The sequence below is a fragment of the Oncorhynchus gorbuscha genome, linkage group LG26 (genome assembly GCF_021184085.1).
Source record: "Oncorhynchus gorbuscha isolate QuinsamMale2020 ecotype Even-year linkage group LG26, OgorEven_v1.0, whole genome shotgun sequence".
NCBI classification, from domain to species: Eukaryota; Metazoa; Chordata; class Actinopteri; order Salmoniformes; family Salmonidae; genus Oncorhynchus; species Oncorhynchus gorbuscha.
Window position 1 is genome coordinate 36372628 of NC_060198.1, and position 24299 is coordinate 36396926.

The 24299-nt window shown below is 42.5% G+C and overlaps 1 protein-coding gene across 1 annotated transcript; it reads right to left on the reverse strand.

Annotated features, from left to right (window-relative positions):
- Positions 1-1464: 1464 nt before the first annotated feature.
- On the reverse strand, positions 1465-18657 carry LOC124015658 (acyl-coenzyme A thioesterase 1-like). Its single transcript, XM_046331040.1, has 5 exons — positions 18121-18657; positions 17304-17509; positions 11264-11656; positions 7885-8105; positions 1465-4445 (listed from the first exon to the last, which is right to left on the reverse strand). The coding sequence occupies exons 1-4, from the start codon at positions 18653-18655 to the stop codon at positions 7893-7895; spliced, it is 1347 nt and encodes a 448-aa protein (XP_046186996.1). The 5' UTR covers positions 18656-18657; the 3' UTR covers positions 1465-4445; positions 7885-7892.
- Positions 18658-24299: the final 5642 nt, after the last annotated feature.

Genomic DNA, 24299 nt, shown 5'->3' on the forward strand with positions numbered 1-24299 from the left:
ACGTGTATTCTTTGGTTTCTACTCTCTTTGGCAGGAAGGTTCAGCAGGAGAAGGTGTGACATCCATAGCGCCCCATGGTGATGTTCACCAGTTCTCTGTGGGCACAGAGACAACACAAATCTACTGTTTCAACTATACTGACTTCAAAGAGGAGTTCATCACATGATCACCACCAGCCAGTGGTGTGAACACAGTGCTGTGAACAATGTGGACCTTCTTTGGCAAATGCCACAACAGGCTAAAAGATCACGGCATCACATTCCATGTGTGCAGGCTCAGTCCCCTTCGGAATGCAAATAGGAAACTGTTTCTGCTTGACTGGCTGTTCATTTTGAAGCCAATTGACACCAGTAGAGGGGGCTATACAATAATTTAGTAACCTGGTATATTTCTGTTAAGTATTATGTTTCCCAATAGATGGCAGTATCGACTCAATACAGGGTTTGCTTTATGCTATCCTTTCAAATGTATGCCATATAACCGTGCTCGGAAAATCCTGCGGGTAATATACGCCAGGTGCATTCTGGTAATGTTATTCTAAGTTACAATTCAATTCTAAAACGTACTTGTGAGGTCCGGTACCAACAATCTATGCAAGATACTACATCCTCCAAAGTTTATCATAGTCAATAGCTAGATCGATTCATTATGGACTGATAAGTGCTTTACCTTATATGTGCTTTACCCACCTATGTTGTATATCTAACAGTGGCTCATCTGAGCTCTTCGCCACGTTCTGAGAATGACATCTGGACGTGGCATACGGAAACCTCTAAAGAAGTGCTACATATCACTGTGCCCAACATGACCTGGCTGCAACACTGTGGAATTCATGATTGTGGCAGGAGCATCATCAGTGGTGGATTTCCCATTCCATTTCTTAGCAGCAGAAACTCAGGGGCTTTCTATTATCAGCCGCGTCTGCTGTCTGGAAATGCAAATACATTCCTCTGTTCACTCCTCTGGTGGTGATTTAGTTGGGCAACAACAGTTGTGCCATTTTTAATTCGGATGAAAGAAAAACACAGTCACGCATTCATGTTTGCATTTCTCCCAGTCATTGACTTTTTGTGTTGTTTTCTTTCAGCCTGGAAAGAGGCTGCAGGGGAGGGAGAAGAAGATAAAGCACCATGGACATAAAGATAAACAACAATGATGGATATAAAGAACCATGAGCATTACAAAGTACATATAGGGTCACCGTTGATAATGGCAAACCCTGGCCGTGACCCCACTTTCCGAGGGTGTCTCAAGGAGGGTTGGGATATGCAAAAATACACATTTCCAATTCACACATGAATATTAATACACACTTGTACATGCATGAAATAGGACAATAAGCACCCACCAAATTATTTTATTATAGATACCTTTATTACGGAAGGTAATTAGTGGGCATGAAACCAATGCACTGTGTTAGGGCCTACCAGATAAACAACGTTTTCAAAAACCACAAACATTGCATGCCTTGGCTCATGTTTATTCATAACAAAATCTGGTTACAATGCTATTGATATGAAGAAAGGACTAATTGTTTAACAAATATAATCAAATACTAAGTGAAACAGTGAAATAGTGAAACAAATAGAAACAGCAGATATACTCTGGTTAGAAGTGTCTGCTACCACCCTGAGGAGTACCAGATCATCACTAGTGACACAGACAGAAAGGTACACCCACCACCACAGTAGGATATAGAAGAGCATTTACTGAGGTCAGACTCATTTGTGCCACAGACTAAAGTAGAGGGAGAATTCAACTCTGATTGGGTTAATGACTACCATAGTATTTATTTACAGTTATTTCCATGAGTTTTGAAACACAATGGATGATTGATCGCACAGTGAGTGAGTTGTGTGTGAACGCCATCTCCTTGCCACTGGTCATATTTTAGCGCCAGATGTCATAGTAGCGTAATGCAATGACAATGCATTGTATTCTCTGCTAAGGGATTGTTTGTTCCTAAAGCAGACGGCATAGCTATGACTCAGGCAACCAGATGATCTCTGTCACCCACTTCATCTAGGATGATGTTTACTTCTTCACAGAAAACCACATTGGAAAAGTCTCTCTCCATGTTTAGCTTATTTTTTTCACTGCTTTACCAGAGAAAGCCATAGAGTAGCACACTAACATCTATTTTTGTTATTTGAGATATTCCACAGAGATCATTTCCCTTGGGGATTGATAATCAGAGTCCTTCATGAATACAGTCCATAATGTATTGATGACATTGGGTACATAATGCTGGTTTAACAGAAACCTATATTAAAAGTATCAAAGCTGACCTTACAGTACCAGTAAATCAAACTGCAACACTTTTAAAGAACCACTTTGCCATGTCTTTTTAACTGAGGTGGAGTGTTCTGTGTATACATAGAATATACTTTCTGCTAGCATCATTTCTTTACATCAAAGGACTAGGTATGTCTACACTCTACAGTACAGGAGCATGTGTTTTTTCATGAAAAGTTGAGGAACAATCACATAGGATACACAATCTAAACCCCCCCCCCTTCCTGAGCACATTCTGTGTAACTTTGCAATGACAGATAAAATAGAAAGGCACCTGCGTTTAAAAAAAGTCATGTGTTATTTGTGGTCTAAATCTAACTTCAAGTAACAATTGCAACAGGAGGCCAAAGCTGGAAGGAGACAGCTGCCAACCCCAGAGATGATTATTGCTTACTCACACACAAATATAGGTTAACTGCATGTTACTATTTGATAGACGGTAGTGGCGACCATTTGCATACTGTGAAGTACTCATTAGGATAAAGTCAAGGACTTAGGTCAAAATCCCCCCCAAATTTATTGGCTGGTAAATAATTCTGGTGTGCACGATACATCTGCTTATAATGTTAAAAACAGGAGGAGAGATTGACACAAATGTTTTAATTAAAAAGTTTAAATAATGAATAATAGTCATTGTCAAAGACTCGCTGCATACTATAATCCTGGTTGAAAAATAATGAGCATGTGCTTCTGGAAACTATTGGATGGATTATTATGAAATCTTATTTCAGTGTCACTTTTCTATAAATGTTACCATATTTTATTTCATAATGACACATTGCATTTCCCAATTTATTTTTTCATTATAACGTTTATCACTTCTTTAATGGCGCTGTATCACATGATCCATTTCATAATTTCATGGTCTTGTTCAAAATAAAAGGGATATGTAAATCAAGGCAAGTGGGTGGTCTTTAGCCACTGATTGGCTAATCCTCTACTTTACCCTGTGAATTTGACCTAACATTATAACGGAGAGCAGAAGACATTTATTTATATTGTAATAGCATAAGCAACTAATGATAGCATTTCAGTGAACAACTATCCCAGAATATAAATATTTCACACAAATAACAAACTCTCTCAGTATCTGTTAGTGTTTGTGAATTAAGATGACACATACCTAGGGTTGCAAAGGGTCGGGAATTTTCCATGGGAAGTTAAGCCCGGGAATTTGGGGAATTTTGCTTAAATTCATCAAAGAAAGTTAGCTTATAACAGTGAACTTTTTTGTGGGATACACATAAGGCAATTCTAGGTCTTGTGGCATATTTTGGTTAAACTATCCCTATTTCAATGGAGTTGCAACTCTCTGCATGCACAGTACATTCTTCCATCACATGTACAACTGATTCTCAAGATATTGCACACTTCTAAACAGCCTTCTGTACATTTGCAAATACTGTGCCAAATCATATGTGAAGAATGCAACAAATATGCAGAATCATCTGGCCAAGTGCATAAAGTTCCCTCAGCACTCACAACAAGCAACCTCTGACAAAAGTACCTCTACTTCTATTTGAGGTGAAACTTATGAATCAGACTCCTTATCGATAGCAACAGCTCATGGTCCTCCTGGAATCAGAAGTTTGACTCAATGGAGGAACGTAGTCATAGAAATGCTGATGAATGTCTTACTCGAGCTGTGTATGCAACTGGTTCACCTCTGATGCTCACAGGCAAAGTGTATTGGAAGAGATTTCTGAATGTTCTTCACCCAGCATACACCCCTCCAACCAGACATTCTTTATCTACTCATTTGCTGGATGCAGAGTTCAACAGAGTTCAAATGAAGGTCAAGGAAATCATAGAAAAAGCAGACTATTGCAATCATCTCGGATGGGTGGTTGAATGTTCGTGGGCAAGGAATAATGAACTACATCATCTCCACCCCTTATCCAGTATTCTACAAGAGCACAGATACACAGGACAACAAACACACCAGTCTCTAGATTGCAGATGAGCTGAAGGCAGTCAATGACCTTGGACCACAGGAGGCATTTCCACTGGTGACAGACAATGCTGGGAACATGAAGGCCGCTTGCTCTAAAGTGGAGGAGTCCTACCCTCACATCACACCCATTGTCTGTGCTGCTCATGCATTGAATTTGCTCCTCAGGGACATCATGGCACTGAAAACAACAGAAACTCTACAAGAGAGCCAAGGAAATGGTTAGGTATGTGAAAGGTCATCAAGTTAGAGCAGCAGAAGAATAAGAGCACTGTTCTACTGGATGTCATAAGGTGAATGCACCAATTTGTAAGTCGCTCTGGATAAGAGCGTCTGCTAAATGACTTAAATGTAAATGTAAATGTAGCACAACATTGAAGCTGCAATGAAACACCCGTTGTGGTGGTGTTGTCATGTTTGACATTCTCCTGGAGGGGAAGGAGTCTCTCCAAGAAATGGCCATACCGCAGTCTGCCGATATGGACAGCCCCATCAAGAGGATCCTCCTGGATGATGTATTTTGGGAGAGACTGTTAATCAGCCTAAAACTCCTGAAACCTATAGCAGTAGCCATTGCACGGATTGATGTTCTGATGTTCAGACTACTTGCAGATGTAAAAGAACAAATCCATACTGCCCTGCCCACTTCACTGTTGCTCCAAGCAGAGGAAACTGCAGTTATGCCTGAAGCCCACACATGCCGCAGCGTACATGTTGGACCCCAAGTATGCTGGCAAGAGCATCCTGTCTGGTGCAGAGATCAACAAGGCCTATGGTGCCATCACTAACGTATCTCGCCACCTTGGCCTGGATGAGGGCAAGGGCAAGGTTCTTGGCAGTCTGGCGAACCACATCCAAGCAAGGGCTTTGGGATGGAGATGCAATATGGCAGTCGTGCCAACATATCTCATCAGCCACCTGGTGGAAGGGACTTTGTGGAACTGAGGCTCTTTCCCCTGTTGCCTCCATCATCCTCCAAATCCCACCAACATCAGCCGTCTCAGAGCGCAACTGGTCCTTGTTTGGGAACACACACACACCAAAGCACGAAATAGGCTGACCAATGCAAGGATTGGAAAATTGGTGGCCATCTGGGCAAATTTGAGCCTGACAACGAGCCATCCTCAACATGGTTGGAAAGTGACTGTGAAGATGAGCCCTCAGAGTCGGATGTTCAAGTGGTGGACATTGAGGAGGTCCAGGAAGAAGACATGGAAGCATGAGAGGAAGACAACCAAAGCTTTAGTTTGTAGACTATCATTTTACAGATGAATGTTGAAAACATTTTTAGGAGATGCTATAGATCATTGGGGATCATTCAATGTCCCCTTTCGTTTGTTGTTCAGTGAAATCATTCCATGTGAAGAGTCAACTAATTTAATTAATGTTCAATTTGTAACTAAATTGTTTTTGTAATTTCTATTGGAAGGATTTAATCATTTGCAATTATGTCTACTTATGATAAGGTAAATATAATCAATGCAAAAAACATCTACATTTAAAATGGTATTAATATCAATTTGCATATATTTCCGTTATTCCCATATATTCCGTTAATTCCAACGGAAAGTTTCCACCTCTGAATATTCCCCAAAATGTGCAACCCTACACCTACTACAATAATTATCTTATGTGGGGTCCTCTGTCCTGGCCCCCCAATGGTGGAACAAACTCCCTCACGACGCCAGGACAGCGGAGTCAATCATCACCTTCCGGAGACACCTGAAACCCCACCTCTTTAAGGAATACCTAGGATAGGATAAGTAATCCCTCTCACCCCCCCCCCCCCTTAAGTTTTAGATGCACTATTGTAAAGTGACTGCTCCACTGGATGTCATAAGGTGAATGCACCAATTTGTAAGTCGCTCTGGATAAGAGAGTCTGCTAAATGACTTAAATGTAATGTAAATGTCCTCTTCTCGCATTATTGCTTGGGGGTTAGTGCCATCCGGGGTCCTTGGGACGTTCCTACCCTTACCTAACCTTTAAGACACTAGGTTTGGTTTGTTCCAAGCAGAACTCTGCTAGGCAAAGCGAATGTTTGTGCCTCGCATATTTTTTTCTATCCTTCGTCGGTTATTAAGTCAAATTAAAGTTAGAAGGGGGAAAAGTATGTCTACAATGAAAAGCTTACAAGAGGAATGTCCTCTGTGTGACCAAGTTTTAATCTTGTAGTAGACAAAGATTAGAAGAACGTTGGCGCGTCCAAATGCAGGCTCCTGTGCAACTCGCTATTTTGGAACTTGTATTTATTTTCTTATTTATAATAATTTGTTTTATCATTACCCTATTATTGTATATGGCTATTAGTGTAGGCCTATTTATTCATCTAAACCAGTTCTTGAAATATGTCAAATGTGTTTTGTATTATTCTGTTGAGACATTTTCATTGTAAGTCCGATCTGTGTGTGCTTCTTATTTAGTTTAAAATAGGTTAAAAAGTGGGCCTGTTGTAAAATAAATATTATTAGCCTATTGCTGTCATTCGTTGGGTACGGTAGGCACTAGCGTTTGCTGGTAATTGCATCACAAGTGTGTTTAAATTCTGTTAAATTGTATTTATTTTTTCAATGGCCAAATTATATAATGTATAATTATATAACTGTATAATGGTGTGTTTACCGCAATATAATAATCTGCTCATATTTTCTCTACAAACAATGACTTGACTTTTGATATTTCCCTAATAAAGTTTAGAAACTTTTGTTAAAGTTTAGAAACTTTTGTTAAAGTTTAGAAACTTTTGTTAAAGTTTAGAAACTTTTGTTAAAGTTTAGAAACTTTTGTTAAAGTTTAGAAACTTTTGTTAAAGTTTAGAAACTTTTGTTAAAGTTTAGAAACTTTTGTTAAAGTTTAGAAACTTTTGTTAAAGTTTAGAAACTTTTGTTAAAGTTTGGTGCAGCTATTAGGCCTATTAAACTCGCTGCTGCAGGACAATGAAAGCAGTGCGCATCAACGCTCCAATCGACTCTGAAAGTTGAAGTTCATGTGAGGGAGAAAATTTTAGGCCTACCAGAGTTAATCATTATACTGTTTATAAGAGTATCTTTATAAAAAATATTCTGATTGAAAATGAATGAATAAGCCTCCTTCTGTACACCTATATCTTGCAGACGCTGTAACCATCTGACAAATGCAAGGAGGTGTCGCAGCATGCCACTGGCATATCTCCTCTCTCCGTCTCTGGGGCAAGGAATAAGTTTCTTATTTTACATGTATTTAAAAAAAATATTCATATCATACGGTGGACGTCTAAGCCTATAGGCATATGCACGCGATGCCCTGATGCATTTAGTGCTCAAATCTCCGACAGCTGAACCGTGAGGTGGACAATTGTTTTAGGAGTAAAGTAAAACCAAATAAAACAATAGGCCATACATGTTTGCTTATGCTACACATCTAAAACACTGAAGTGTTTTTGTATTTTGTCATAGGCTGTTAAGGACAATTCAAATGTGGCTCATTTGGCCAATAGGCTATCCCTCGTTTATTGATGGCACTGCCTCGCCAGGTGGGCAGTTTCTTTCCCCCTCTCTTTGTAGTCGAATCTGAATGCATACGAATGTCCAGTACATTTCTAAAATGTCCCGGTTATGTTGTCCGGTGCCAAATGTTCCTAACAGAAACCCTCGTCTTACCCTCTAGTCTATAACGTAGCTTTTTCACCAGTGTTGTTCCCCTCCAGGTGTTTCCTGAAGAACTCCTGTACCCTCCTCCACAGGTCCAGCTGAGCCTGATGGTGGGCTTTAGCCTCTCCCCCAAACACCACCACTTGACCAACCGCGGAATGGAAGCCAGACGGGCAGTGGGGCATATAGGGTACTTCCAGAAAATGCCCCGCCCTGGGGTACATCACCACCTGGTGGTGAAATGACAAGAGGACAGAACATCAACCAACGCCAAGTCAAGGTGCAGTCAAAAGCATTTAAGACGTACACAACAACGAGCTGTTTCTGAAACAGCAGTGTTTAAAAATAATATGGCAAATATAAAAAACTGGAAGCCCTACAAAGATCAATGGGAGGGGTTGAGGGTAGCTGAAGGATGGGTCGAAAAACAAACAAAATAACTATTGTAAAAATATACTGTGTCTGTAAATATGTATATAGTACAGTACCAGTCAGAAGTTTGGACTGTGAGAGCAAAATGCAAGATTGTTATAATGCTGTATCTGCAGCAAATGGATGTTTATGCAACAGAATAGAGGGTTCTTATAACTGTATTGTGTCTGTGAACTGAAAGTGGGCCTCTGGGAGATTTAACATTGACAGGAGATGTACGATGTCTTTGGGTGATACCGCATCCAGAGCATGAGTTAATGTTTCTGTACTGGGGTACCAGGGGGAGATGGCTCCAGTATGGAGTTGGGGGGCCAGACCCTGGTCTCTACACAATGAGGACAGTTTTTACAGCAGATAGTCATTTGTGAATTATAAGTGTCTTTCATACAAATCTTAACCTTGTGACCCATTCCACACTGTTCTTTGTCATGTAGACTAAAGGAGGATGGGCCTTGCTTTAAAATGCTGTGGCTCAAACCAGCTAGTTGAGTTCCTAGTGATCACCTCCAGGGGTGATTACCGACCAGCTCCATTACTGCAGTAATTAAATAATAAAGTTTGATTGTTTTGAAGAAATCTAAAAGTCTCTTTTTGATTACAATAATTCCACCACAGGACACCTACTCATTCAAGGGTTTCTTTATTTTTACTATTTTCTACATTGTAGAATAGTGAAGATAACAATACTATGAAATAACACATATGGGATCATGTAGTAACCAAAAGTGTGAAACAAATCTAAATATATTTTATATTTAAGAATCTTCAAAGTAACTACCCTTTGCCTTGACAGCTTTGCACATTCCAGGCACTCTCAACCAGCTTCGAGGTAGTCACCTGGAATGCATTTCAATTAACAGGTGTGCCTTGTTAAAAGTTAATTTGTGGAATTTCTATCCTTCTTAATGCGTTTCAGCCAATCAGTTGTGTTGTGACAAGGTAAATGTGGTATACAGAAGAGGGCCTTATTTGGTAAAAGAGTCCATATTATGGCAAGAACAGCTCAAATAAGCAAAGAGAAATGAGTCCATCATTACTTTAAGATATGAAGGTCAGTCAATGCGGAGAATTAAGAACTTTGAACGTTTCTTCAAGGGCAGTTGCAAAAACCATCAAGCACTATGAGGAAACTGGCTCTCATGAGGACCGCCACAGGAAAGGAAGACCCAGAGTTACTTCTGCTGCAGAGGATAAGTTCATTAGGAGTTACCAACCTCAGAAATTGCAGCCCAAATAAATGCTTCGGAGTTCAAGTAACGGACATCAACATCAACTGTTCAGAGGAGACTGCGTGAATCAGGCTATCATGGTCGAATTGCTGCAAAGAAAACACTACCAAAGGACTCCAATAACAGGAGACTTGCTTGGACCAAGAAACACGAGCAATGAACATTAGACCGGTGAAAATCTGTCCTTTCGTCTGATGAGTCCAAATTGGAGATTTTTGGTTCCAACCGCCGTGTCTTTGTGGAACGCAGAGTAGGTGAACGGATGATCTCAGCATGTGTAGTTCCCACCATGAAACATGGAGGTGGTGTGAAAGTGCTTTGCTGGTGACACGGTCAGTGATTTATTTAGAATTCAAGGCACACTTAAGCAGCATGGCTACCACAGCATTCTGCAGCTTTACGCCATCCCAACGGTGAAGCATGGTCGTGGCAGCATCATGCTGTGGGGATGTTTTTCAACGGCATGGACTGGGAGATTAGTCAGGATCGAGGGAAAGATGAATGGAGCAAAGTACAGAGAGATCCTTGATGAAAAACTGCTTCAGCGTGCTCAGGACCTCAGACTGAGGTGAAGGTTCACCTTCCAACAAGACAACGACCCTAAGCGCACACAGCCAAGAAAACGCAAGAGTGGCTTCGGGACAAGTCTTTGAGTGGCACAGCCAGAGCCCGGACTTGAACCCGATCGAACATCTCTGGAGAGACCTGAAAATAGCTGTGCAGTGACACTCCCCATCCAACCTGGCAGAGCTTGAGAGGATCTGCAGAGAAGAATGGGAGAAACTCCCTAAATACAGATGTGCCAAGCTTGTAACCTCATACCCAAGAAGACTTGAGGCTGTAATCGCTGCCAAAAGGTGCTTCAAAGTACTGAGTAATAGGTTTAAATACTTCTGTAAATGTAATAATTTTAAAAAAATACATTTTCAATAATAGAACGGTTTTTACTTTGTCCTTATGGGGTAGTGTGTAGATTGATGAGGGGGAAAAAATTGAATCCATTTTAGAATAAGGCCTGAATACTTTCCGAATGCACTGTATGTATATTTGTCTCCATTAGATTTAAAACATACATTATTTAAGGCACATTTTAGTGTTAGGAAAGTTTGTATGAATAAAAACCAAAACTTGTTTGGAGTGTCTTTACGCACTAAATATATTGATTAATTTAAAAAAAATGCTTTGATTCATCCTGAAAGTTGTCATATTCAAGTTCAATCTATAAAATATAATTAATATATATTATATAATAATAATTCTACCCCAACTGTAAATGGGTGGGGGGGAAATACATTTAATGTGGAATAAGACAAGGGGTATAAATACTTTCTGAAGGCATTGTATGTATGGAAGGTTTCGTTCAAATCAAAAGGGTGTCTCTGCCTTTGTGGCTGCCTGCCAGCTAGTTTAGGCTAGTTAAGAATACTACAGTTATCACGTCATTGAGACAACTCTGACGCTCAAAGTTCCTCCATATTAGCCGATCCTCCATAAGCATCTAGCTAGTATATAATTCAGTAAACTAACTTTATTATTCTGGTACGAAACAATTGAACAGAACAAAATAAATAGAGGTTCTGTTCAGAACGAAACTATTGGAAGAATAGTTTCAGTTTCAACCCCTGCTATTGAGTAAAGGCAGTTTAGGCTAAAACATGTGTTTATCTAGTAGTACGTGATTAAACTTTTTGCTATCAAAATGTTTGTGTTCAGGTTTATTTCCTTACCTCAAAGTTCTCTTTCCCATGATGCCTCAGCCGGGCGGCAGCCTGTTGGGCGAAGAGACAGCTGTTCCAGTTCCTGTCGTCCTCAGAGGCGGCGAAGATGAACCTAGAACTGGAACGCTCTATTGGGATCACGGAACCGCGGTTCAACTCAGTCTCTGGGTCCGGTAAGGCGTCTCGGATGTCAAGGATGCCGGACGGGGAGAAGGTGACGTTCTCAACAATAGGCGTGATGGAAGGGATGATGAGGTCTTTGTAGTGCAGTGGCACCACCGTATTAGCGTTGCTGCCGTTGATCCAGGCTGTGGCTGAGATGCCAGAGAGAAAAGAGGCCATGGACAGAGCAAGATCCCCACTCTTCGAGATGGACAGGATTCCTATTCCTGGACCCTGTACCTATAAAAACAATATAACAAAATATATGTTTTATTGTCACAGGGGTTAAAGCATAAAAAAACATTAACAGATCGATTGTCTGGGGCCAAGTTAACCTCCCCTTTAATGTAGACAGTCATGACCATCAAGGTTTTAGGAAAGAGGATCATTTTGTTAATGATAGAGTATGATGGGGCCGACAGACATGGCAGCTCAGCTTCTAGCTCCTAAGCAACTTTGCAGTATTTTGTGTTTTATTTCTTACATTATCCCAGAATGTTTTTTGTGTTATTACATACAGCCAGAAATAACTTTTGGATATCAGAGCAGCGCTAACTCACCAGAATTACAACTTCCCAAATTGGAGCCTTTGTTCTTACCCCCCAGGGCAATTGAACTTATCCCAGAGACTGTCCAAGTGTACGTCTAGTCCGACTCAGGAGGCGAGCACACCATCCACCACTTCCGAGTATATTACTCACTAATGTTCAGTCTCTGGACAATAAAGTAGACGAGCTCAGGGCAAGGATCTCCTTCCAGAGATATCAGGGACTGTAACATACTCTGGTTCACTGAATCATGGCTCTCAGGATATACTGTGCCCTTTCACACAGCTAGCTGAGTTCTCAGTTCATCACGCAGACAAGAATAAAGAAATCTCCTCGAAGAAGAAAGGCGGTGTTTTAGGTTTCATGATTAACTACTCCTTGTGTGATTGTGATAACATACAGAAAGTTGAATATTTTTGTTCACCCGACTAGAACACTACACAATCAAATGCCGACCGTATTACCCCCACAAGAGGACTCTCTTTGGTTATAGTCACAGCCATGTATATTCCGCCTCAAGCCGATACCAAGGACGGCCCTAAAGGAACTACACTGGACTATATGCAAACTGGCAACCATATACCCTGAGGCCGCATTTATTTTAGCTGGGGATTTTAACAAAGCAAATGAGGAAATCACTACTTAATTTCTATCAACAAATTGACTGTAGTACTCGCTCTCGAAAAACACTAGACCACTGCTACACACCCTTTCATGATTGCCTGCAGCACCCTCCCTTCTGCAAAATCAAATCACGACTCCATTTTGCTCCTCCCTTACTATAGGCAGAAACTCAAACAGGAAGTACCAGTGCTAAGGTCTATTCAATTCTGGTCTGACCAATAGGAATCCATGCTTCAAGACTGTTTTGATCATGTGGACTGGGCTGTGGTCCGTGTAGCCTCTGAAAATAACATTAACGTATACAAAGAAACGGTGACGGAGTTCATCAGGAAGTGTATAGGGGATGATGTTCCCATGGTGACTTAAAACTGACCCAAACCACAAACTGTGGATAGATGGCAGCATTAGCATGACTAGGAATATGATTGAATACAAACAGTGTAGTTATTCCCTCCACAAGACAATCAAACAGGAAAAACGTCAGTACAGAGAAAGTGGAGTCGCAATTCAACAGCTCAGACAAGACGTATGTAGCAGAGTCTATACAATTACAATTGTAAAACCAGCCACGTCACGGACACCAATATCTGGCTCCCAGACAAGCTAAACACCTTCACCTGCTTTGAGGATAACACAGTGCCACTGACGTGGTGAATTCTTAGATACTCCTGCACTGTTGGAGATAAGAACACAAGCATTTCGCTACACCTGCAATAACATCTGCTAAATATGTGTACGTGGCCAATAAAACGTGACAGTTTTATTTTGAATAAAAGTATTAAACTGAGAGTTTGACCAACTCCAGTACCCTTAGGGTCCAGGATTCTCCTCGGGGGAATTTCTATGTATAAGGACTGAGAAGCTCAGTTACTATGACTTTAAAAGTATATTCTACACCAAAATGAGTGAAAACAAAAATGCTGACAAAATCTCAAATCTAATTTCCACCTCCAGAAATATTGCCGAATAAATGTTTAGAAAAAATTCCACACACAATACCACATAATGAGGTATAGATATTTTAGCTTCTCCCCAGATTGCTCAGTTTGGCAAGCTGCCAGCTCTAGGAAGATTCTTGGTGTTTCCAAACGTCTTCCATTTAAGAATGATGGAGGCCACTGTGTTCTTGGGAAACGTCAATGCTGCAGACATTTTTTGTTATCCTTCCCCAGTTCTATGATCCTCAACACAGGGGCCTCTCAGGGGTGCGTGCTCAGTCCCCTCTTGTACCCCCTGTTCACTCATGACTGCACGGCCAGGCACTACAAAACCATCATTATATTTGCTGATGAGAGAACTGTGATCACCGACAACGACGAGAAAACCTATAGCGAGGAGTTCATAGACCTGGCCGTGTGGTGCCAGGACAACAACCTCTCTCTCAACGTGATCAAGACGAAGGAGATGATTGTGGACTACAGGAAAAAGAGGATCAAGCACACACTCATTCTCATCGATGGGGCTGCAGTGGAACAGTTTGAGAGCGTCAAGTTCCTTAGGTACCCACATCACCAACAAACATGGTCCAAGCACACCAAGTCAGTCGCGAAGAGGGCACGACAAAACCTAAAAGATTTGGCATGGGTCCTCAGATCCTCAAAAGGTTATACAGCTGGACCATCCTGACTGGTTTCCTCACTGCCTGGTATGGCAACTGCTCGGCCTCGGACCACAAGGCACTACATTGGGTAGTGTGTACGGCCCCGTACATCACCGGGGCCAAGCTTCCTGCCATCCAGGACCTCTATACCAGGCAGTGTCAGAGGAAGGCACTAAAAATTGTAAAAGACTCCAGACACCCTAGTCATAGACTGTTCTCTCTGCTACGGCACGGCAAGCGGTACCGGAGCGTCTAGGTCCAAGAGGCTTCTAAACAGCTTCTACCCCCGAGCCATACGACTCCTGAACATCTAGTCAAATGACTACCCAGACTATTTACAGTGCCCCCCCATCCCCTCCTACTCTGTTGTCATCTATGCATAGTCACTTTAATAACTCTACCTACAAGTACATACTATCTCAAATAACCGGTGCCCCCGCACATTGACTCTGTATCGGTACCCCCTGTAAATAGTCTCTCTAGTGTTATTTTACTGCTGCTCTTTAATTACTTCTCTTATCTATATATTTTTAAACTGCATTGTTGGTTAGGGCCTAGTAAGTAACCATGACTTCGTCAACCATTTTGAAAAGAAGGTCGACGACATCCGATCCTCGTTTGCTAAGTCAAACGACACCGCTGGTTCTGCTCACACTGCCCTACCCTGTGCTCTGACCTCTTTCTCCCCTCTCTCTCCAGATGAAATCTCGCGTCTTGTGACGGCCGGCCGCCCAACAACCTGCCCGCTCGACCCTATCCCCTCCGCTCTTCTCCAGACCATTTCCGGAGACCTTACCCTTACCCTTACCTCACCTCGCTCATCAACTTATCCCTGACCGCTGGCTACGTCCCTTCCGTCTTCAAGAGAGCGAGAGTTGCACCCCTTCTGAAAAAACCTACACTCGATCACTCCGATGTTAACAACTACAGACCAGTATCCCTTCTTTCTTTTCTCTCCAAAACTCTTGAACGTGCCGTCCTTGGTCAGCTCTCCCGCTATCTCTCTCAGAATGACCTTCTTGATCCAAATCAGTCAGGTTTCAAGACTAGTCATTCAACTGAGACTGCTCTTCTCTGTATCACGGAGGCGCTCCGCACCGCTAAAGCTAACTCTCTCTCCTCTGCTCTCATCCTTCTAGACCTATCGGCTGCCTTCGATACTGTGAACCATCAGATCCTCCTCTCCACCCTCTCCGAGTTGGGCATCTCCGGCGCGGCCCACGCTTGGATTGCGTCCTACCTGACAGGTCGCTCCTACCAGGTGGCGTGGCGAGAATCTGTCTCCTCACCACGCGCTCTCACCACTGGTGTCCCCCAGGGCTCTGTTCTAGACCCTCTCCTATTCTCGCTATACACCAAGTCACTTGGCTCTGTCATAACCTCACATGGTCTCTCCTATCATTGCTATGCTGACGACACACAATTAATCTTCTCCTTTCCCCCTTCTGATGACCAGGTGGCGAATCGCATCTCTGCATGTCTGGCAGACATATCAGTGTGGATGACGGATAACCACCTCAAGCTGAACTTCGGCAAGACGGAGCTGCTCTTCCTCCCGGGGAAGGACTGCCCGTTCCATGATCTCGCCATCACGGTTGACAACTCCATTGTGTCCTCCTCCCAGAGCGCTAAGAACCTTGGCGTGATCCTGGACAACACCCTGTCGTTCTCAACTAACATCAAGGCGGTGGCCCGTTCCTGTAGGTTCATGCTCTACAACATCCGCAGAGTACGACCCTGCCTCACACAGGAAGCGGTGCAGGTCCTAATCCAGGCACTTATCATCTCCCGTCTGGATTACTGCAACTCGCTGTTGGCTGGGCTCCCTGCCTGTGCCATTAAACCCCTACAACTCATCCAGAACGCCGCAGCCCGTCTAGTGTTCAACCTTCCCAAGTTCTCTCACGTCACCCCGCTCCTCCGCTCTCTCCATTGGCTTCCAGTTGAAGCTCACATCCGCTACAAGACCATGGTGCTTGCCTACGGAGCTGTGAGGGGAACGGCACCTCAGTACCTCCAGGCTCTGATCAGGCCCTACACCCAAATAAGGGCACTGCGTTCATCCACCTCTGGCCTGCTCGCCTCCCTACCACTGAGGAAGTACAGTTCCCGCTCAGCCCAGTCAAAACTGTTTGCTGCTCTGGCTCCCCAATGGTGGAACAAACTCCCTCACGACGCCAGGACAGCGGAGTCAATCACCACCTTCCGGAGACACCTGAAACCCCACCTCTTTAAGGAATACTTAGGATAGGATAAAGTAATCCTTCTCACCCCCCTTAAAATATTTAGATGCACTATTGTAAAGTGGCTGTTCCACTGGATGTCATAAGGTGAATGCACCAATTTGTAAGTCGCTCTGGATAAGAGCGTCTGCTAAATGACTTAAATGTAATGTAATGTAAATGTAACCATTTCACTGTAGGGTCTACCACACCTGTTGTAGTCGGCGAATATGACTCATAAAATTTGATTAGGTTACCAGATTAGGAAAAGCCCCAGGGGAAACAATTTGCCCCACCACTCTGGAACCTGTGGTGCCACCTCTGCATCATCAGCCCCCCAAAATATTTTTGTGGTGGGGGGGGGGATGCAGTTTGTCAAACATGTGGGTCAAATATCAATGATGTATTGCAATTGGAATTAAATTGGCATAAAACTCTTAACCATCGACTTAAGGAGTCAAAACCCAAAATTAGGGACTTGTGACTTGACCTGAGCTATTCAATTTGGAACTTTACTTGAGACTTCCCCATCATTACTTGGGACTCGAAAGATAAGACTTGCTTGGGACTTGGTCTCACCTCTGTTGGGTGGTCCCTGATGAATTTGCCAACACAAATGGGGTCCCGCCCCCCAAAAGTTGGAGAACCCCTGGTGTAGAGCAAATAGAAGCCACTAGATAGTAGCATTTACCACAGCTAACAAAATATTGAAGCATAGTGAGAGGAACCTCAAGGTGACATTTTCTTCTCATGGAACAAATGGCCTATATTCACAATGTGTCTGAGTTAAGAGTGCTGGACATTATATGGACATGAGGAACCTGTTCCTAGATCAGCACTCCTATACTCAGATGGGTTATGAGTACGGGCACTGATCTTCTTCCTCCACTAACCTGTGGCTGTTGCCTCAGGAAAGTGATAGCCTCTTCAAAGTACTCCAGGTCAAAGTATTTGGGCACGGTTCTGGGCAGGTCCTGGAAGCCATAGTAGGCCAGAGCCAGAACCACAAAGCCTTTGTTAGCCAGCAGACTGGCCCGGACCTCTGATATACCTCCACCCAGAGTATACACATCCAGTACACCGGGGAATGGACCCTGCCCTGTGAGGTTTGGGGAATAAAAGAGGAATAGGAGAAAGAATAACAAAAATGTACTGTACTGTTGTCACTCACTGCAGGTGGAGATGCTTTCTGGCCTAAAAATATAAAACCTATGCAATGCAAAGTAGGTTTTGTTATCTAATGCCTTGATCATACCGACAGAGTCATTGGATTTTGGTACACCTGAAGTTTGTCTTGCAGCATTGTGTTGCAGAGGCAGTTGCAGTGCGTTCTGGGTGGTGCATACGTTGGATTTATTGAACGTATGCATCAAACTGAATGTGTAGAGGGCTTGACAGAAATGGTAGCAGAAGGTGAATGTTGAACTTTTGTTGCACACACAGTACCATTTTGCACAATGCAATGACGCTGTCCGTGTGATCAAGGAATAACTTTAAAGGCCTTCTAAAACTGTAATTTGTGCTTTTCTTAGGAGAGTTCACAACAAAATATTCAGACACTTTTAATCATAATATAGACCCTTTCGTTAAACAGGTATGGATACAGTACATACAAATCTATGGATTTCTATTTCCTTAGAACTTAATCCTGGTCCCATAGACACAAAAATATAATATCCAACTTCAGGGCATTTTGAATTGCCTACTAACCGGGTGGTAGAAAGAGGACTCCCCGTATTCTCCCTTTATTCATGCCCAACGGTATTCTCCTTACCCCTTCCGTCATGAACCGCCTCTCGTTGGTCTCTGTGGCCAAGAGCTCACCTGTGTCCCCATGTAGCACTTCTATGTCAACCATCATTGAACCCAAAACATTTTTTTTAAACAGTTTGCTGTGTGGAGTCTCGGCCACCATGGCCCAAAACAAGCCCATGGATTCAACTCCCGTGTAGCTTCCGCCCAGAGAAGGAGAGCGACACAGGTCCACCTGTCCGCTAGCATCTGCAGCGACCAGAGCGGAAGCTCTGAAGATGACCCCTTTATCGTCCTTGAGTTTGGACCTCAACTCTACTTTCTGGTGGGGAGAAAGTCCATCTACCTTCACGTGCACCGGTTCGTCAAATAAACAGCGAGGGCTAGGGAGAAGCCGGACGCAAACCTGTTGCGAACTCGACCTCAGTGTTGTTTGAAACTGTGTAAACCATATTTTTGAGATAACTTCACCGTAAGCCCGTTGGTGCAACATGGCCACAGATAGAACAAGTAGCCAGATGTTTCACCGGATGTATAAATCTGAAGCATCCGGTTGAAATTTCCACTCGGTTATGACTAGATGGAAACAGCTTTTGTCATAGTTCACTTTTCGTAGGTTATGAGAATTAACATAGCAGGTTAGGAATATAGTTAAGGGTTAGCTAATATGCACTTTTGACGTTAATTTGACAAAAGCTGTAGCCACAGCATACTGTCTTCGCTACATCCCTTCTAGCTATGACCTTTCCACGAACCACCAAATATGGCGAAGTATCGTTGGCCGTGTTCGAGAGCATCAAAATGACAGCTGTTGACTGCCGGATCTACAAATCACCTTGCATCATAAGAACTCAATGGTACATTGCGGTTTTGATCCTCTCGAACACGATCATAGTCTTACGTCAGTTTCGTGTCACTCCTACGCGAAGCTCGTCCATTCAACCGATATTGGGGTCATATGGCTAGATGGAATCCAGCTTTTGTCAAATTAACGTCAGATTTAACTTTTCGTAGCGGTTTATGAGAATTTACGCAGCAGGTTAGGATAATTACTTTAAGGTTAGGAGACGATTTGGGGTTAGCTAAAATGATTTTTTTTAATGACTTTTGACGTTAACTTGTCAAAAGCTGTATCTCTCTCTTCATGATCAGATCTTGGTATGTTTGCAGTCATGGCAAGGAGTCAAGCTTTTGTAGAAATTGCATTTTAGTTAACCCTAACCCTTTTCCTAACCGTAACCGAATTATCCTAACCTGCCACTTTAATTATTTATGTTTAATTGTGCGTGCATCTGAACAACCACATAATTCATGTCAGTTCTCACTGGACATGATTCTCAGTTATCTGAACCATGAGTGGTCAGATGTGTGTGTGTGAATGTGGACATTTTCTTCCATTAAACTCCCCTTAACCTGGACATCCGCCTCATCCCTGTTCTAACCGGACATTCTGTAGTGGTTGAAACCGGCCTTAAGCCAGCACCTAAGGTTTCTTATTACATTCATGGTCCTTCGATTCTTTTAAAACCTACCCTTGTTTTTCACTGTCCCTTTCGCTGTGATTGTCATTCTAATGGAATCCAGAAAGGACAAAACCGAACATTCAAACATTTACATTAAAAGATGAAAAGGTGAAAAGACACAAAACATCCACATCAAATTCAATATTTTTCTTGATCAAATAACATGGAAAACACCCACTTTTTATGCAGTATTCATTTATCATCCTTACAAACCACAATGTAAATGTACATTACTGTATTGAACATAGGCTTGTCATCTCATGGACTTCCAAGATGACGTAGCAGTAAGACGTCTTTGTCCTGTCATGTCCCTTGTATATATCTTTTTACATCTTTTCTTCACATATCTTTTAAAAATATTTTCCTAAACCTCAACTTCTAACTACTCTCCTGCAACCCGCCTCCCCCAATGTGGCGTGGATCTGCTTTTTTCTAAAGTATTTCTATTTACTTTGGATCTGGAATCCCTCAACTGTAGCTAGCCAGCTAACTACCTTCCAGCTATCAGTTATCAAACCATTGCTAGCGGTCATCAGCTAACCTTTAGCTCGAAAAGCTCTCGCCAGTTCGAACAACATGACTCAAACCAGAGCACAACGGACCGATTTCTCTCCATATCCCCGGATTCCTACCGCAAACTCTGAACATTTTCATCTGGATCTTCGTAACTAGCTAACCGCAATCCTGGGTGACCACTCCTGGCTAGCGTTTCCATCCCGGAGCAAGCACCAATTAGCCTGAAGCTAGTGCGGCCAGGGCTCCTGTGCTACTACCGATGCCCACTCCTGGGCTACAATATCCGGACCCTGCCGATACGGGGCACGGAACCCCACCGATCCTCTACGACTGGAGTACCGACATAATCTGCCTGAGGATTCCAACAGGCCCCTCAGGCGCGACGCCCGCTGAAGGCCCATTCTGCTAACCTGTTAGGCCTGCTAGCTACCTAGAGCTACTTGGAACCCTACTAATTCCACGACTGGTCTATCGACGTCACAACACAAAGAGGCAAAAACAGACTTACCCCCATCGCGACGTCCCCCAAAGGCTAACTTGCTAGCCCCTGTCTGCTAACTGCTAGCTTGCCTACCCTGGTCTGTTAACTGCTAGCTTGCCTGCCCCGGTCTGCTAACTGCTAGCCCCTGCTAACTGCTTGCTTGCTAACCCCGGCTGCTAACTGCTAGCTTGCTGGCCCCGGTCTGCTAACTGCTAGCTTGTTTAGCCCCGGCCTACTAACTGTTAGCGTGTTAGCATCGGCCTGCTAACTGTCTGAATCGCCGTGTCCCCAGTCAGCCCAACCACTCACTGGACCCATATGTTCACTTGGCTACGCATGCCTCTCTCTAATATCAATATGCCTCGTCCATTATTGTCCTGGTTAGTGATTACTGACGTATTTCACTGTAGAGCCTCTAGCCCTAGTCAATATGCCTTAACCAACCATGTTGTTCACCGCATCAAAGGGATGATGGACGGGGCCATGTACCTTCAAATCTTGGGTGAGAACCTCCTTCCCTCAGCCAGGGCATTGAAAATGGGTCGTGGATGGGTATTCCAGCATGACAATGACCCAAAACACATGGCCAAGGCAACAAAGGAGTGGCTCAAGAAGAAGCACATTAGGTGACCTAGCCAGTCTCCAGACCTTAATCCCATAGAAAATCTGTGGAGGGAGCTGAAGGTTTGAGTTGCCAAACGTCAGCCTCGAAACCTTAATGACTTGGAGAAGATCTGCAAAGAGGAGTGGGACAAAATCCCTCCTGAGATGTGTGCAAACCTGGTGGCCAACTACAAGAAACGTCTGACCTAAGTCATGTTTTGCAGAGGCGGTCAAATACTTATTTCCCTCTTTAAAATGCAAATAAATGTATAACATTTTTGACATGCGTTTTTCTGGATTTTTTTGTTTGTTATTCTGTCTCTCACTGTTCAAATAAACCTACCATTAAAATTATAGACTGATCATTTCTTTGTCAGTGGGCAAACGTAAAAAATCAGCAGGGGATCACATACTTTCTTCCCTCACTGTATATCTGTCCGCTACTACTAGTAAAGGCCCAGTGCTCTACGTTTGTGAGAAAAAATATACATATTTACTGTACCAGTCAAAAGTTTGGACACACCTACAGTACTCATTCAAGGGTTTTTCTTTATTTTAACTATTTTCTACATTGTAGAATAATCGTGAAGAAATCAAAACTATGAAATAACCCACATGGAATCATGTAGTAACCAAAAAAAGGGTTAAACAACTGAAAATATATTTTCTATTTTGGATTCTTCAAAGTAGCCACATTTTGCCTTGATGACAGCTTTGCACACTCTCAGCATTCTCTTAAGAAAACCAGACGGTGGAATGATCACGGATGTTCTCTTGATAAGTGCGTGAATTGGACCATTTTCCTGTCAAAATGTAATGAGTACTTTTGGGTGTCTGGGGAAATATATGATAAAAGGACATAATTTTCTTTAGGAATGTAGTGAAGTAAAAGTTGGCAAAAATATAAAAAAGTATAGTACAGATACCCCAAAATCTACTTAAGTAGTACTTTAACATATTTTTACTTAACCTGTTGTGACTAGGGGGCACTATTTTCATTTTTGGGAAAAAAACGTTCCCTAGGTAAACGGGATATTTTGTCAGGGCAAGATGCTAGAATATGCATATAATTGACAGCTTAGGATAGAAAACACTCTAAAGTTTCCAAAACTGTAAAAATATTGTCTGTGAGTATAACAGAACTGATGTTGCAGGCGAAAGCCTGAGAAAAATCCAATCCGGAAGTGCCTCCTGTTTTGAAAGCGGTGCGTTCCAATGAGTCCCTATTGAGCAGTGAATGGGCTATCAACCATATTACTCTTTCTCCATATTCCCGAAGGTGTCTACAGCATTGTGACTAGTTTTACACATTTATGTTGAAGAATACCTGTAAGCGGCTACATTGCGCAAGTGGTCACCTTATGCTCCCAGAGAGATTCTAGTGTAAACTACAGAGGTAGCCATTACTCCAATCGGTCCTACTGAAAAACTAATTGTCTAGGAGAGAACCTGAATGTCTTCATGTCTGTGTCCATGAAGGCATTCAGACTGGATTCCATGTCTCCCTTCACGGGATGTGACCTTAACGTAAGGGCTCTCGAGGATTATTTGTCTTTCTCTTGACGCCGCCATAGTGCCTTCTTCTTCTCCGGCCGGGGCGGGTTCTTTTTTGTTAAAAAGAAGGACGGTACTCTGCGCCCCTGCGTGATTATCGAGGCTGAATGACATAACGGTTAAGAATCGATGGATATATTATCGAATAGATATTTGAAAAACACCTTGAGAATTGATTATAAACAACGTTTACCATGTTTCTGTCGATATTTATGTGTCTGGGGAAATATATGAAGATAAAAGGACATCATTTTCTGTAGGAATGTAGTGAAGTAAAAGTTGGCAAAAATATAAAAAGTATAGTAAAGTACAGATACCCCAAAATCTACTTAAGTAGTACTTTAACATATTTTTACTTTAGTACTTTACACCACTGGGGAAACCAAGCCAGGAAAAAATTGCCATATTACAACCTACTGTGTGTTGTGTTTTGTTTGCTCTATACCCTGCTTGTTCAAATGCCTTGCCACTGTAATATATAGGCCTAAGGCCAAGACAATAAAAGACACAGTGGCAGAACAAATTCAACCACACCAGTGTTTCATCACAAAACCGCAGAGCAGGGAGCAACATCTGTCAGGTGAAGTCCACAAAGCATATTGCATATAGGCTAACAAACAGTTCTGTGACCTACAGCATGGTCAAGCAAGTTCATGTTTCCGACATTTTTGGACTACTAAACAACTATTGATTTTGAACCACAGACAGTTACCGCAAGTCGCAAAGAAAAATAGGAGCTGCCTACACTAGTCCAGCACCATTTCAAAATCAGCAAATCCTCTATGCTTAGTCTAATACAGTGCCAATCAAAATATACCTTAAACAATTTAGTCCAATCAACATCAGCTAAATATGATGTGGCTGTCCATGGAACTGATGTCTGTCTGTGTGTCTGTGCGTGTGTCCATGCTTGCAAGTAGCAAAACATGTTGACTCACCCTACTTGTAGAGAAATGCCAATGCCATCCTCCTCTCTTGAATATGTGTGAAGGAAAGTTTTATATTTGCTTTTCTAATACCCTATTCGACTGGGTTCATGCAAGTGACTGATTGATCATGCCTGGGAGGAATTCTCATTATTCTCACCTGGACGGCTTTATCGAAATAAATCATTTAAGTCCTTGGGGAGTTTTGTAAATGAAATTCTCTAAACGTTGGGCACTTTTACCCAGTTAGGAGACGTTGAAGCGCAGGATTCAGAGGACTACGATGGAGGGTTTTGTGAAGGGACACCTTACACATATATCAGAGGATGTCCAGGTCACTGGGATCATTCTGTTATGCCTTAATCACACCTACAGCATCACTGCGCAAAATGGTACGCAACATCATCTGGATATGTGTGAAACGAAGTTCAACATTCAACTTCTGCTACCATTTCTGTCAAGCAATCTACACATACAATTTCATGCATACATTTGATAAATCCAACGTATGCACCACACAGAAAGCACTGCAAT

Bases quoted from the DNA above. Each gene is read 5' to 3' on its own strand.
- LOC124015658 (XM_046331040.1), bottom strand. From the start codon at position 18,655: ATGTTGCACCAACGGGCTTACGGTGAAGTTATCTCAAAAATATGGTTT. The intron at 17,510-18,120 runs GTTAGTAGGCAA...CAAACCTCACAG, and splicing joins AGTCCTCTTTCTACCACCCG to GGCAGGGTCCATTCCCCGGT. The intron at 11,657-17,303 runs GTTAGTGGAGGA...TTGTTTTTATAG, and splicing joins TCCTGAGGCAACAGCCACAG to GTACAGGGTCCAGGAATAGG.